This window comes from Myxine glutinosa, chromosome 10, assembly GCF_964187855.1.
Source record: "Myxine glutinosa chromosome 10, kmMyxGlut1.1, whole genome shotgun sequence".
Classification (NCBI taxonomy): domain Eukaryota; kingdom Metazoa; phylum Chordata; class Myxini; order Myxiniformes; family Myxinidae; genus Myxine; species Myxine glutinosa.
The window spans coordinates 122,341,508-122,356,930 of record NC_136270.1 but is presented as its reverse complement, the minus strand read 5'-3'; the positions used below and the strand labels follow the sequence as shown (position 1 = coordinate 122,356,930).

Below are 15,423 nucleotides of genomic sequence, written 5' to 3'. Positions count from 1 at the left end.
GGTTTCTGAGAATGATAGTCTGTGACTGGAGTAAAAAACTGAACCACCTTTGGAGGCCATTTTTGAACTACCAAAATGTCTTAAAAACAATTTAAAAAAAATTAATATATTTAAAATATATTTAATATATTTAATTATTTAATTAACTAATAATTAAATATTTTAAATTTAATAATAATTTCAAATATTTAAAATAAATAAAAAATATAAATTTACAAAATTTATCAAAACCATTTTCTATCCCGCTGAACCAGTCTGTGACTGGAGTCTTTGTTTAAAAAAACAAAAACAAGTTGTGCACGGATTTGGACAAAATTTGGTGGACAGGTTTGGGTGTATGATGAGGACTATTTGATTAGATTTTGGTGTAGATCTGGATCCGGATGCACGATTTTTTTTTTTTGAGTGTTTCTTCACCATTGAGAGGTAGTGCCAAAAACTATATATTGCATGATGTCTCAAAAAGTTATGAACGGATTTGGACGAATCTTAGTGGACGAGTTGATTTGGTGATAAGAACAAGCCGATTAGATTTTGGTTCAGGTTCGAATCCAGATCCGGCCTATCAATGGGATAGAAAACAAACTGTTCAGCCTGGCAGAGGTATACACTCTACCGAGTGCCTTCTGTTTTTAAAATGTAAAATGTTTGCACATCTCATGCAAGTTATATCTGATTGCCCAACTTAGCCCAGCAGCTCATTCGTTATGTACCTCCTAATCCTGTGGGTGCTGAGGTTCTGATATTCTTGTGGATTTTGCAAGTTCATTCAGCATTTTCACCCTTTGAGTACGGGATTTTTTTTTGATAAAAAAAATCAGGCAGTTAATTCTGCCCACAATCCCCCCCCGTATGGGATTAATTTGGCATTACGGGAATGCAACCACGTACTGACGATCTATTTATAGGTATAGTCGATGACGTGTAGTAACGTCATCCATACACAAAACCTTTTCGCGGGTTGCGGCACTGGACGTCATCCGTACTCAAAGGGTTAATGTTCTTCATTTCTGTCGAATCAGTTTCACAAGAACATTACATTCCGATTTGGTTAAATTGAGCAAGGCCTTGCTTGTATGTGCATGCAACTGTTGAGCATGCACAAAAATGGAAAATGTTGAAACGAATCTGTATTTGTTGTTGTTGTTGCAGCCGGTTTGGTAATCTCATTGAGATATACATGCTGCCTAACAAGTCATACGGCTACGCGAAGTATGCTGACAAGTTGAGTGCCAAAGCCGCCATCGAGGCGCTGCATGGGGAAGAGGTTTGTGGCATAAGGTTGAAGGTGTTACCGGCTGATCCCAAGGATGAGGGACGGAAAAGGAAGCACACCGTTTGACCTGCTGTCCAGGTAAGTGATTTTTTATTTACATTTTGACTCGCTCTTTTTGGTGTTGTATGTGATGAATGCGCTAATTGCTGTAATTGATGACTCCAGTTCCTTCGGTTTTAAAAATATATGACAGGTGTTTACCACTCCACCTTGGTTAGTGTGTATATAAATATATATATATATATATACTGAAACACAAAAGAAACTTACCACCTTTGAAACCTTTAAATATCAACAATAACACTGCGTGTAGTAAATGTGTGAACTTATTTGTGGACAATAGTGTCCTCACTGTCAGACAAAACGGTCAAGGATGGTCACTTGAACCTTCAATGGTCACTTCATAGCACAGCTGTTGAACAGCCGTTTTGACTGTCAGTGATTAGCCAAGGGGTACGGGATGATTTTAATGACCTGCACGTGATGTCTTGATATTGGCTTTAAAAAGGCCAGTGCAAAATGGGCATTTCAATCAACATGCCACGATTGTCAAGGGATCAACGGCAGCGTGCCCTGGGCATGCTGCGAGGCAGACTGAGCTACCATGAGGTTTGTTCTGCAGTACAGAACAGCACAGGGTGCAATGTCAGTCCCCTTTCAATAGCGTGTGTGGCCACCATTGTTTTGGATACAGGCAGTGCATCGTCGGCGTATACTGCCTACCAGTCTTTGGATGGATTGCTGCTGGATTCTGTCCCACTCAGTCCTCAATGTCTGAAGCAGCTCTGCCCGTGTCCTGGCCCTGCCAACTACGCGTCTCCCAAGCTCATCCCACAGGTGCTCTATGGGATTCAGTTCAGGGGAGAGCGCAGGCCACTGCATGGTGTTGATGTTCTCGCCTTGGAGAAATGCAGTGGTAAAGCGAGCAGCATGGGGACGAGCGTTGTCATGCTGAAAGGTTCTCAGTTCTGGGTGGTCTAGCAGGAATGGCAGCAGATGAGGTCGCAGGATGTTATCCACATACCGCTGGGCGTTAAGATTCCCATCCACAACCACCAGTGGCGTCCTGTACCGGCCCTGATATGGCGGCCCACACCATCACACTTGGGCCACCCCACCTGTTGGCTTGACGCACGCAACAATCGGCATATCGCTCGCCAGTTCTTCTCCAGACATGCTCACGCCCATCAGGACTGTCCACACAGAACCTTGACTCATCGCTGAAAGCGACCTCGTTCCACTGCACCAAGGTCCACCGCTGATGCTGCTGGCACCATCTCTGTCGGTTGCGGCGATGGGCAGCCGTCATCACGGGGCCTCTGTATGGTCTTCTGGCAGTCAGACCATAGTCATGCAGTCGTCTTCGTGCAGTATCATTGGAGATCCGTGGGTTTGCACGCCCCGGAGTTTCTGCCACAGTGCGGGATGCTGGACGGAATCGATCCCGCAGGTGACTTCGGACCATCTGCCTGTCCTGCCTTGCAGTGGTGACTCTTGGCCTCCCTGATCGAGGTCTGTCATCTGCAGAGTTGTGGAGGGTGTCTCTGTTCACCAGGGCCGATATCGTCTGGTGTGAACAGCCAAGGCGACGTGCCACCTCACGGTAGCTCAGTCCGCCTTGCAGCATGCCCAGGGCACGCTGCCGTTGATCCCTTGACAATCGTGGCATGTTGATTGAAATGCCCATTTTGCACTGGCCTTTTTAAAGCCAATATCAAGACATCACGTGCAGCTCATTAAAATCATCCCGTACCCCTTGGCTAATCACTGACAGTCAAAACGGCTGTTCAACAGCTGTGCTATGAAGTGACCATTGAAGGTTCAAGTGACCATCCGTGACCGTTTTGTCTGACAGTGAGGACACTATTGTCCACAAATAAGTTCACACATTTACTACACGCAGTGTTATTGTTGATATTTAAAGGTTTCAAAGGTGGTAAGTTTCTTTTGTGTTTCAGTATATATTTTTTCTTTCTGAAAACCAATTTTGATTTCCATGTTTTTGTGTCTGTTATCTTTACACTCCTATACGTATCTCATGTCTCAGAGAATCACAATACAGAATCACATTTTATCAAAATCATCCGTCCACAACTTTTTGAGATATCCTGCTTTGTATCATTTTTGACCCTATCTCCCAATGGTGAAGAATCATTTTTAAAATTCTACTAGTCGGATCCGGATATTCAGAAAAATCGAATCGATTCTTCCTTGTGACACACACAACCTCTCCACCAAGTTTTGTCCAAATCCATCTATAACCTTTTGGGATATCCTGTTATATGTTGGTTTTAGCCCTATCACTCAATGGCGAAGAAGCACTTGAAAAATTAAATAATTCTCATGACCGCATCCATATTCAGATCTTCACCAAAATTGAATCGATTCTTCCTTGTCACACACACAACCTCTCCACCAAATTTTGTCCAATGTACAGACTTGGCATTTAATATGGAATATATATATTTTTTCTTGAATTGGGTTTACTTTCTTAACTCAGTATATCAATCTGGTGAGTTTCTTTTACACTTTGGTGATTTATTTGTTAAAAGAACCATGTCACTGATTGTCTGTCGCAGCAAGAAGTCAACAACAGGATTATATCACAGGTGGCGTGGCAAAATGTACGGACAGGTGCATTTGATGATTGGCTTCACCGTCGGGTATACAAGGGTTGTTGCGTTCTGTATTAGTGGAAAACAACTGCTGCATGTCTCCAAAAGTTATTGCCGCTTCCTCTGGAGATGGTCCGTCAACTCGACAATGCTGTTTGTCTTGGAGTGGTGGCTTTACGAAATTACGGCATGAAACGCGTGCTATTGCTCGGCAGTATGGCATCACTCAAGGTCAGGTGTCAAAGATCCTGAAACGAAATGCTCAGAGGGGTGTCCCTACTCCAATACCGAGGCCAGGACGTCCCCGCAGAACCACAAGGAGGGATGATCGCCAGGTGTACCGGTTAGTCCGCAATGGCCGTACCAAGTCAGCTAATCGGCTTAGGGCTGAGTGGCAGCAACTGAGAAATGTGCCTGTATCCAGAAGGCGAGTCAACCAACGACTGGTTCAAGCAGGCTATCGTGCCAGGCATGCCCTGAGAAAGCCACGCCTGACCAGACAACACCGCCAGCGCCGATTGCAGTGGGCCAGAGAGAACCGTCAATGGCAGCCAGGACACTGGAATCACGTGATCTTCAGTGACGAGTCTAGATTTCTGGTCTATCGTCAAGATGGCTGCGTCCGAGTGCGCAGACAAGTGCATGAAGTCTACAACAAAGATTGTATAGTGCCAAGAGTCCAAGCTGGAGGTGTTGGGGTGACCGTTTGGGCTGCTTTTCATGCAGGGGGAAAAACTGACCTGGTTGTTCTGAATGGAAACCTGAACCACCAGTTCAACTACAGGGCCATTCTGGAAGAAACATTGCTTCCATTTTGCTCGTGCAGCCTTTCGAGGAAACATTGTCTTCCAAGATGACAATGCATGGCCTCATCGTTCTCGCATGATCCAACACTTTCTTGCTGACCGTGGTGTAGAGCATATGGAGTGGCCTGCCATGTCCCTGGATATGAATCCGATAGAGAACTTGTGGGCAGAATTAACGCGTCAAATCGACCACTTGGACCAGCAGCCGACCTCTGTGCGTGAATTGCAGCAGGCTATTGTCACTGCATGGCAAGCGATTCCTGTCCAAACCTTGGCAAATCTCGTGAACAGCATGCGTCAACGTGTACGTGCTCTCCTGAATGCTCGTGGGGGTTACACGAAGTACTGAACTGTAATTTTACTGTCCGTAATCCCAGTCGTAATTTAACTTTTGTTTTTGTTAAAAAAATTTTTTGGCTAATGTGCAAAATAAAGAGATACTTCTGGAAAACGTACAGAAGTTTAACACAGTACTGTCCATGAATTGAGTTCGATATCAGTTTACATCACTTTCAAGGATCAATTTATTTGCTTTGAAATGTCAAATGTGGTTTTTGTTTCTTTTAAAGGTCACATTAACAAAATCTAGAATAATTTCAACATAATTCCAATGAACTTTTGGTTCTAAGACATCTTGAAAAGTAAGTTCACCCCCACAAAAAAAAGATTCCATATTAAATGCCAAGTCTGTATATATATGTGGTAAGTTAATTTTTTCGAAATTGGTTTTCAAATTATTGATGGATTTTGAGTGGGGGGGGGGGGGGGGGGGGGTTGGACTTTTGCCTGATCTGATAGATATTGTCAAAAAAATGTTTTTTTGATTCCCATGTTTTTGTGTCTGTTATGTTTACACTCCTATACGTATCTCATTTTGAGGATTTGCCAAGAACGATGAGCGGTTAAACCCACCGGGAGAAAATTGCACCATGTTTTCTCATTACTTATCGAACATTGTCGAAGATGAAGGAAACTAATGACGATGATTCCTCCTGTCTTCACAGTGAGCACAATTGATTTCAGACACCCGTGACGGTGATAACTGAAAAAGGAGACTATTAGACGTCTACGGTGACTTCATCGAACGGGACGCTGACGTGACTCCATGTGACCTAATCCAGCCCGCGTGGACGCTTACCCACCCATAATAACCACATCACACTGTTTGTTTCCCCCTCGCCCCATTTTCAGCATCAACGGAATTATGGTGATTAGACTCTGTTGTTTATCTAATACCCGTTGTTATTTTTTCATTGTATTAAATATTTCTGTTGTAAACCTTGTGTGCCTTGTCATGATGTAATTAAATAAATAGTTCTGTCAATAAACACTTTGTATACAGAGGCGAGGCTCCTGGATGAGCCCAAACACTCAATGCATCAGGACACAACAGGACAAATGGAACATTACAGAGAGAGATGGGAGGTGTGGGGGTGGGTACACCAACAGCTGAGTTGAAGGACAAAATAGAGGGAGGCTTGGACAAAACTATGGGTGTGGGGGGGATGAGGCATCGGGGAGGACATATGGGGTGGAAAAGATGAATGCAGAGGGAAACGCTTCCTCAAATTGCTGAAAATCATTCTCTAAACCCAGCCAACAATAAAACAGCTTTCGTTTGACATCCTGGAGTTGTGCCAATTAATTTATTTGCTTTTGCCTTCAAATTGCTCAAGGAGCTCAGAGAAGGGAAAGTTTTTTTTATTTTACTGTTTTCCTGCTGATGACATGGCTTCCAAGCAGAGATGTGTCGGAATATTTGTATCCATGGTCTAAGCATGTGGAAGAACTTTTTTTAACATCTGTTCTTTGCTGGATTGAGGCTCATGGCAGAGCAAGGTGGAACTGATGGTGTGACACCTATCAAGGGAATTGATGAACAGGAGAAGGAGGAAACACAAACTAACACTCTAACAGGTATGATGGTTGGTTTGGGAGAGTTTAATGTGGGTAATATAGATCATGGGTGAGAACTGGAGATGACGACATGGTGGTGCACTGCTTGCTTGAAGCCCTGGAGGGAAGAATACCTGTCCAAGGAAGTTTGTACATGCAGCAACAGATTCGACTAGAACGGCACTCAGTCTCGAGCATACCTCCGCCAGGTGAACAGTTTACGTTTTGTGTCCTAGAGTAGACCAGAAAATCACAATACAGAATCGCATTGAATCAAAATCATCCATCCATACCTTTTTGAGATATCCTGCTATGTATAATTTTTGACCCTATCTCCCAATGGTGAAGAATCATTTTTAAAATTCTACTAGCTGGATCCGGATCTTCAGAAAAATCGAATCGATTCTTCCTTGTCACACACACAACCTCCACCAAGTTTTGTCCAAATCCATCTATAACTTTTTGGGATATCCTGTTATATGTTTGTTTGAGCCCAATCACTCAATGGCGAAGAAGCACTTAAAAAATTAAATAATTCTCATTTCCGCATCCATATTCAGATCTTCACCAAAATTGAATCGATTCTTCCTTGTCTCACAAACAACCTGTCCACAAAGTTCCGTCCACATCCGTCCATAATTTTTTGAGATATCCTATCTCCCAATGGTGAAGAATTACTTTAAAAATTCAAGTAGCCGAATCCGGATCTTCACCAAAATCTAGTCATTGTCACATACGCTACATCTCTGCCAAATTTCGTCAAAATCCATCCACAATTTTTTGAGATATCTTGTTCACAGACAGACGGACAGACGGGGTGAAAACATAATCTCCATCCTTTGGTGGCGGAGGTAAAACTTATTAACCTATGAAAAATACACACGATGAATGAGTTCTGTGGTTAAATGATGGAAAGCATGCTTCTCATGGAACCCGAGGACGATGTCAGCGAGCTCCAGACCTCGTGGGGATCCCATCGCTACACCATCCAATTGTGCATACCCGGTGTCATTAAAACTGAACTAAACTGCACACGTTGCCACGTTCATGAGGTCCATGGAGACCAATTCAGAAATCGATGGAGGTTCAAGATTGCTCTGACACACCGTTGCTGTGCAGATATCAACGGTGGAACGTTTGTTAACAAGATTGAGATGCCAAACGAACACATGGTCACGATGTTCTAATTCACTAGCGTGACTGCGCGCTCCGCGCGCCTCACCACACGTCGTTTCATAGGGATCGGCATCTTTGACCATTTCAGTGTCTTTTGTGTCTTCAGTGTGTTTTGGATCTTCAGGGCCTTTAAGGGTGTTTTGGGCCTTTTTGTTTTGGGTTTGTTTTGTTTTGGGTCTTCAGGGGCTTTTGTGTCTTAAGGGTCTTTTGTGTTCTCTGGGTCTTTAAGAGTCTCAGGGCCATCAAGGGTATTTTGGGTCCTCAGGGTCTTTCGTGTGTTTTGGTTCTTCAGGGTATTTAAGCATATTTTGGTCTAAAGGGTCTTCAGGGTGTTTTGGGTCTTTTGGATATTTTGGGTCTTCGGGGTGTTTTGGTCTTCTGTGTCTTCTGTGTCTTTTGGGTGTTCAGGGTGTTTTGGGTCTTTGTTTTGGGTCTTCAGGGTGTTTTGGGTCTTTGGTGTATTTTGGGTCTTCTGGGTCTTTTGAGTCTCAGGGCCTTCAAGGGTATTTTGGGTCTTCAGGGTCTTTCGTGTGTTTTGGGTCTTCTGGGTCTTTTTGAGCCTCAGGGCCTTCAAGGTCTTAGGGGGTATTTTGGGTATTTGGGGTCTTCAGGATATTTGGGGTCTTCAGGATCTTTAAGGGTATTTTGGGTCTTCAGCGGTCTTGGTGGTTTTAAGGGTCTTGGGGGAATTAAAGGGTCGTCAAAGGTCTGAGAGGTCTCAGCAGTCTAAATGTAATTAAGAGGGTGTTAATTTCATTTGAAGAAGAAGACGTTTTGGTCGCATATAAACATAGCGACATACATAACCATATACGTTTGCTCTATTACAATAAGAGATGCATTGTTTTCGCGAAGGTGAAGAGTCTTCGACGTCATCGTCAGGTAATTCACCAATAATTGACCAGTAATTCATTCAACGACTCCAATTCATGTTGCATGGAACCCGCCATTGATGGGATAGGACGTGACCTATTTGTGCGTTTTTGGTGCACCTAATGAGGGTGCTGAGAGCCACGCGGATGGATTTTGTGATACACATCACGAGGCAATTTATTAACATTTGCACAGCTGTAACAGGTGTGTGCATGTGCTCAGCAGAACTAGGTATTTTTTGGCGTATGGGGCAGTATTTCTTCCCCGCCCTGGGAGTCTGGACCTTTACCTATACTTATAATCGACTTATCTCTGGTTTAAAGACATTGAATCGCATCTTTGCATTGAAGGTTACCAGGCAGTCGTGCCCCACTTCAACACGTTCTCCAAATCATTGTCCAGAGAAACTCCAACCTCATTACGAGTGGTGTTTGAGTGAATGCGCAGTAGATTGAGGAGTCATGAGCATACATGGAACCAACCTTTGGAGGCCATTTTTCCCCGCAGAGCGCGGATGGGCCTTTTTCGGGCACCGTGATCCCCCTTTTTGGAGCAATGTTTTACGGTCGGATGCCCTTCCTGCCGCCAACCATGTTAGTCGCCTCTTGCGACTCGCATGGAATTACCAGTGAGTCGGTACTCAATTTGCCGACCTCGGAAGGATGACAGGCTGAGTGAACCCCCCCCCCCCCCAGTGTTAATTCAGGGACTGACTGGGATTCAAACCCAGGATCCTAGAATCCCAATCCGGCACCCGAACCGCTAAGCCAACACCAGGCTTGAGCATACATGGCATACAATTAATTATCTTTGATCCAAATCATGTGCATCCATCCTTACTACGTCATCTCAAAATGCCTCCTGTAAAGTCACACAAGTCATGCGTGGGCAGCTTTTAGTTAGACAGGTCCGCTGAGGAAAATGGCGTCAATATGGCTGCACATAGGAAATACGTGTCAGACAGAAATGTGGCTCGTTTTAAACAGTACTGTACTTTTACATGATAACAAACATGTCGAAGAGCTATTTACGTTCCTAATTTGTCTGCAAGGTCTTCCCACAAAGGAATTCAAATAATATGCACAAAACAGCTCTAATATTCACGACCCTGGGAATACCGTCACTTGTGACGCGCTTCGTGTCATGGAGGAATTAACACCTTTACTCTAGCCAGTGCTTGGTTATTTTACTGGTCAGTTCTTCTTTACCATATAAACTGGTTTCTTGAATTGTCGTGGTGTAAACATGGTGTACGCTGTTCACTAACTGTATCTTTATATGACAAACTAAAATTGCGTCAAGTCCCACAAAGTTGTCGAGGGGTACATTTATTTTGTACAAACATTTCCAGTACTCACGACAGTGCAATAACCTTTTAGTTTGAAATAAAACATCGAAACAAATTGTGAAAAACTCGATGCAAATGATAAAAAAAATGTACCCATCGGACAATCTTTTTATATGTATACTAGCAGAAGTGCCCGGCGTTGCCGGGCAGGGGAGGGGGGGAGGGGGGGAGGAAAGGGAGAGGGGGGGGGGGAAGAGAGGGAGGGGGGGAGAGGAAAGGGGGAGGGTAGGGGGGTTCATATATATATATATATATGCTGGTGCGTGAAGTGGCGTTCATCCGGTTTGAGTTAATTGGGATGCCAAACAGGAAGAAGAAGAAGCCGTACTACCAAATTCGTACACTTCCGGAATGGTTTGATTTATTTGTATTCAAATGTCTGGTAAATGTTTTGTATTTATTTATGCGCTGGTGTTGGGTGAAGCCCTGGTGTTGGGCTAGCGGCTAGGGTGCCAGCTTAGGATCCTGGGTTCGAATCCCGGTCAATCGCTGAATTAACGCCAGGGGGGTTTACTCAGCCTGTCATCCTTCCGAGGTCGGCAAATTGAGTACCAGTTCACTGGTATATTCCCTGCTTTGTCGTTAAAGGCGGCAAAAAGGGTTGGCGTCAGGAAGGGCATCCGGCCGTAAAACATTGCTTCAAAAAGGGGACCGAAAAACAACAACAACCACAGTTCCCGAAAAAGGCCAACCCCCGCTTGCGGGGAAAAATGGCCTCTAAAGGTGGTTTTTTATGCGAATGTGTACTTGTATATAACTGTCATTAATTTTAAAAAGCTTCGGCACTATCGAGCGATTTTTTTTTTTAACTCCAAAAAATCGAACTTTTTGTTTTCAATTTTTTTTTTTTTGCCCAAAACACTCCCAGGCACTCACTGATGAACCTCTGAAAGTTTGACGAAGATCCGTTCAGCCATCTCTGAGAAAAATGGCGACACAGACAGACAGACAGACACACAGACAGACATCTCTTATATAGTAGATTCCAAAGGCTTCGAGGTGCTGTCGAATCACCAACAGTCTTGATTTTGAGATCGGTCATAGAGTCAAATTAATGTTTATTTAAAGAGCACAACAACCGCCATTAGGATGAAATCTCAAGATGAGATGCCAACACTGCTGGCTTGTTTAAACGTGACCTGCTAATCCCATATTAGGTTCAAAGAAATCCAAGAAACATGGAAAATGTGCAAGAAGCATGGATATACACAGATTACCAGCTGACAAAGTAGAAGCAATCGAAAAATGTGTTCAAACCACATCGTTCGCCATGCAAACAAAGGCTAACGAGCAAGGAGCGCCATTTTGTTAGAATGTCCATTCGAAGAAAGTTTATCTTCTCTAATGTGGTAACAGAATTCATGAACAAACTGCTCGTCGTTTTGTCACGAGACTGGAACGCACGTTCTTTTCTGTCCGCAAGGCTTTCACATCGAAAACTAAACGCGTCCAGAAACACGTCAAAGCACAAATGCAATAAACGATGGACAACGGCATATTATTCATTAATAAATATACTCAAAATCCCATTCACACAAGCACACCATGAAAATTATAAATACTGTACAGAAAATATACATTTTGTTTTCTTCTTCTTCTTCTTCCGAGCTCTTTAACCCATGCAGGTTGACAATTGTTCAAATCTACAAGCACAGGTCCGATGTAACAGGTGCATGCCGATACTTTTTGATAGGAATATAATCGCATTCTTTTTTTCACATAAATCTTCCAAACAAGTTGATTTTTCTTGCCTTGTGGTTCATAAGGTGAGGATTGATTGTTTAGTGTTTAACACGTTGAAGCTTCAGTGTTCAAAGTGGAATTGGAATGAACGTTTAAGAAGAGTTACTTCGACACAGAAACACCACGATGACGATTCCCAGATTCCCATTTGGATTCAAAGGAGCAGAGATTCCAAGTAGGATATAGCAAAACTTACACCTGGTATTGAATTATGACGATTGACCGAGAACTTCCTCATGGCCGCTGTGATCATGCGTGGCCTTACGCCTTTTATTATCCATACACTTTGAATCGGCTCTCTGTCCATCACGCTCTCTCCTAAACGGTTGTGCAGACATTCACCAAAAGTTAGTTATGATCACCACATGGCACAAAGGTGCGAGAGCAGTATCAGTTTTGGCGGCCCCCTGGGATGGGCTCAAAACCCCAAAAATGCAATTATGAGCACATTTTCAAACTCCAAGGTATTCATAGAATACGTACCATGCACAGTCAACTTGGTGTGAGCCATCTCTTCTGTTTTTAAAGGTTTTTAAAATTTGATCCAATATGGCTGCCACACCACATGAGTGATGACATAATAAATTTATATTCTCTAATATAATTGTTGTGTGGATCACGCTAAAGAAATTTCAAACTGATCAGACAAAGCGTTGTCCCTGTCGAATTATGACGTCATAATTAAGGCACCAATGACGTCATCGTTAACAACACTTATTCCCCATATGTAGTTCTTTACAATGAGACACGTTTCAACTTTTTTTCCATGGAGTGGGTTTGGAGATAAAGGTGCAACATTTTTCGGATTTTCCAAGATGGCGCCTGTACCACGTGACCTATGACATCATAATTATCATTAAAATATTCTAGAGGAGGAGGTGCTCCAATGGTGAAAATTTCGTGTCCATCAGACCAACAGTTGCAGAGAAAAAAACTCATACCGATTGGATGAAGCATTTTACTTTGTGAATTATGACGTCATAATGAAGGCTGACATCATTATTAACATATCTTATTCCCCATGGGGAGTCGTTGACAATGAGCCAAGTCTCAATTTTTTCCATGGAGTGGTTTCAGAGGTAGAGGTGCGAACTTTTTCCAAGATGGCGCCTGTACCACGTGACCTACGACGTCATAATTATCATTACAATATTTTACAGGAGGCGCTCCTATGGTGAAAATTGTGTCAATCAGATCAAGAATTGCAGAGAAAAAAAAATTCATACTGATCGAATAAAGTCTTGTCCTTGTCGAATTATAACGTCATAATTAAGGTAACGATGACATCATCATTAACATATCTTATTCCCCAAGGGGAGTATTTGACAATGAGCGATGTGTAAATTTTTTCCATGTAGCAGTTTCGGAGATATAGAGGTGCAACTTTTTTCGATTTTTCCAAGATGGCGCCTGCACCACGTGACATGACGTCATAATTATCATTTCAGAAATTATACAAGAGGAGCCACTCATAGTCTGAAAATTTAGTGTCCATCAGACTAACAGTTGCAGCGGAATTTTTTTTTTCATACTGATCAGATCAAGCGTTGTACCTGTCAAATTCTGACATCATAATGAAGGCACCAATGACGTCATTACCATATCTTATTCCGCATGGGAAGTTCTTGACAATGAGCGCAGTTTAAATTTTTTCCATTGAGTGGTTTTGGCGATATAGAGGTGTAACGTTTTTCCAAGATGGCGTCCGTACCACGTGACCTATGACGTCGCAATTATGAATAAAAAAAGAATTGTACAGGCGGAGGCCCTCCTTTGGTACAATTTCGTGTCAACCTGACCAAGGTTGCTGAGAAAATGAATTTTTAAAATGCAGGCACGAACGTACGCCACAGAATACCTAACCCTGCTTTTGGCTTCGCGCGCGCAGGGTAATGAAACTTTGTATAAGCAATCAACATTGGGGGACATGAAATATGTTACGTTTTTTTGGACTTGACTCACCAGGGGGTGGGGACTTGGAGGTCACAAGGGTCAAAATGGGGGAAAAAATTTTTTTTAACTCGATTTGATATTGCGTCGTTCCTGGTTGGACTTTTTGCCATGTTTCCACTTTGCTTTCAGTGGGACGTGCGGGGATTTGAGATGGCGCACCATCATCTTCGCTCTGGTACATTTGATTTTCGTTTTTCTCTTCCACACTTGTAACTGGCAAGCCATTGCAGCTTTTGTATATGAAGAAGCTTCCCACTTATGAACCGTTCGAAATATTGTTTAAAGCCATGCAGATAAGAATAACCTTTCGCATTTAAAAACAACAACTTCCCATCCAACTTGATGAACTTTAGCGCTTATGTCTGCACCGACACGATCCGAAATTGCTGTCATCACTGCCCATCAATCTTTTGTGCTTTGGGTACCAGGTTATTTGTGACTATTTCAAATCGATTCTCATCTTTCATTTCAAAAAAAAAAATCCTTACAAGACGAGTATTTTCTCGGGTTTTGTTGTTGTAAGGGGTGCAAGCGCTGTTGTGAGTTACATATTCGATGTTCGTGCGGTTCATCCACTTGATGATAGAGTATTTGAGTACCTGATGGAATGTCGGATTTTTGTTCAGATTTTGAGGTTAGGATAGGTCCATGTTGAATACATTTTCTATTTAAAATCACAACGTCGTCTTAGTCAAGATTTATCTTGGTTGTTTTTGAGTAATGTCTGTTCTTGCATCGGTGGTGTGATAACCTACGTCAGGAAGCAAGCGAGGGCCAGCGAACAGAAGTTATGGCCTGCTCAGTTTGGAACTAAACTGCATTCGAGGTGATGGAAGAGAATTGTGTGTGTATCGTTATTATGGTACATGTAGATATCCCACTTGTTGTTGTTCTTGTTGTTGTTGTGAGGGTTGAGAGTGGTTGCTCCGTCATATGATGCTTGCTGATGTTTTCATCTCGTTTCTGTGTCCAAGTTCATTGTGTTGGTGGCTGGAATCGGGTGTGCGTGCCTGTGGAAACTGGTTAGTGCCGTGCCGTGCCGGCTCGGAAATGGAAAAATCCATACACCAGGAAGGGGCTTTCTGGGAGTCGGACTCTGGCTGAGGATTTAAAGGGACGGCAGAGGAGAGATCAGGGGGTCGGCGAAATGATGCGGAAGCCAGTGCTGTAAGCAGAGCGCACTGGGAGAGGCCGGTCTCAGTTGACACCGTGCTGCCGGCCTCATCAGGACAGCCATATTGGATTAAAACGTCGATGCACTCACGGCTGCCAACGCGCCTGGCATACGACAGTGCGGTGAGTCCATTGGCATCCCGCATCGTCACTTCCACACCATACTGCAAACAGACAACATGGCGAGTATACACAGGTCAACGGTTAGCAAGAAAACATTAGAAATGCAGATTTGTTTTCAACAGTTTGTCTTCCTAAAGGAAGCCCAGATATGATATTATGTGCTGTGGTTTTCATTGAATACGAAACGGCAAACACGATCATTTTAAATCCTAATCGGCATCAAACACCTTTGGACTGGGGCAGGAATTTTTTATTTTGCTTCGGTGCTGACACCTAATGGCCTGCTCTGTGAAATGCACCACCAGATCTTTCACACCCACAAATGATGCTGGCAGATGGGACAACCGGCTTAGCATTTCCTCCAAGAATGGCATACAGCACTCTGCCTATAAAGAATCAGGATGACAGTTCAGATTCTGCCTGGGAATTGATCCCAAGTGA

General features: G+C 43.2%; 2 protein-coding genes across 5 annotated transcripts in view; one reads left to right on the top strand and one right to left on the bottom strand.

Annotated features, from left to right (window-relative positions):
• The window catches only part of LOC137433808 (RNA-binding protein 45), a gene marked incomplete in the record, with an annotated part of 30,542 nt that extends 24,567 nt beyond the window's left edge, over nucleotides 1-5,975 (top strand). The window contains 2 exon segments of the mRNA XM_078786043.1: nucleotides 1,153-1,354; nucleotides 5,702-5,975. Coding sequence (XP_078642169.1) covers nucleotides 1,153-1,342 — 190 coding nt within the window.
• Nucleotides 5,976-11,031: 5,056 nt separating this feature from the next.
• The window catches only part of LOC137433811 (arf-GAP with GTPase, ANK repeat and PH domain-containing protein 1-like), a 114,221-nt gene continuing 109,829 nt past the window's right edge, over nucleotides 11,032-15,423 (bottom strand). For all 4 annotated transcript variants that reach the window (XM_068126186.2, XM_068126185.2, XM_068126188.2 and 1 more), the window contains one exon: nucleotides 11,032-15,023. In XM_068126186.2, the coding sequence (XP_067982287.2) occupies nucleotides 14,616-15,023 (408 nt within the window). In that variant the 3' untranslated portion in view covers nucleotides 11,032-14,615. The remainder of the gene's footprint in view (nucleotides 15,024-15,423) is intronic.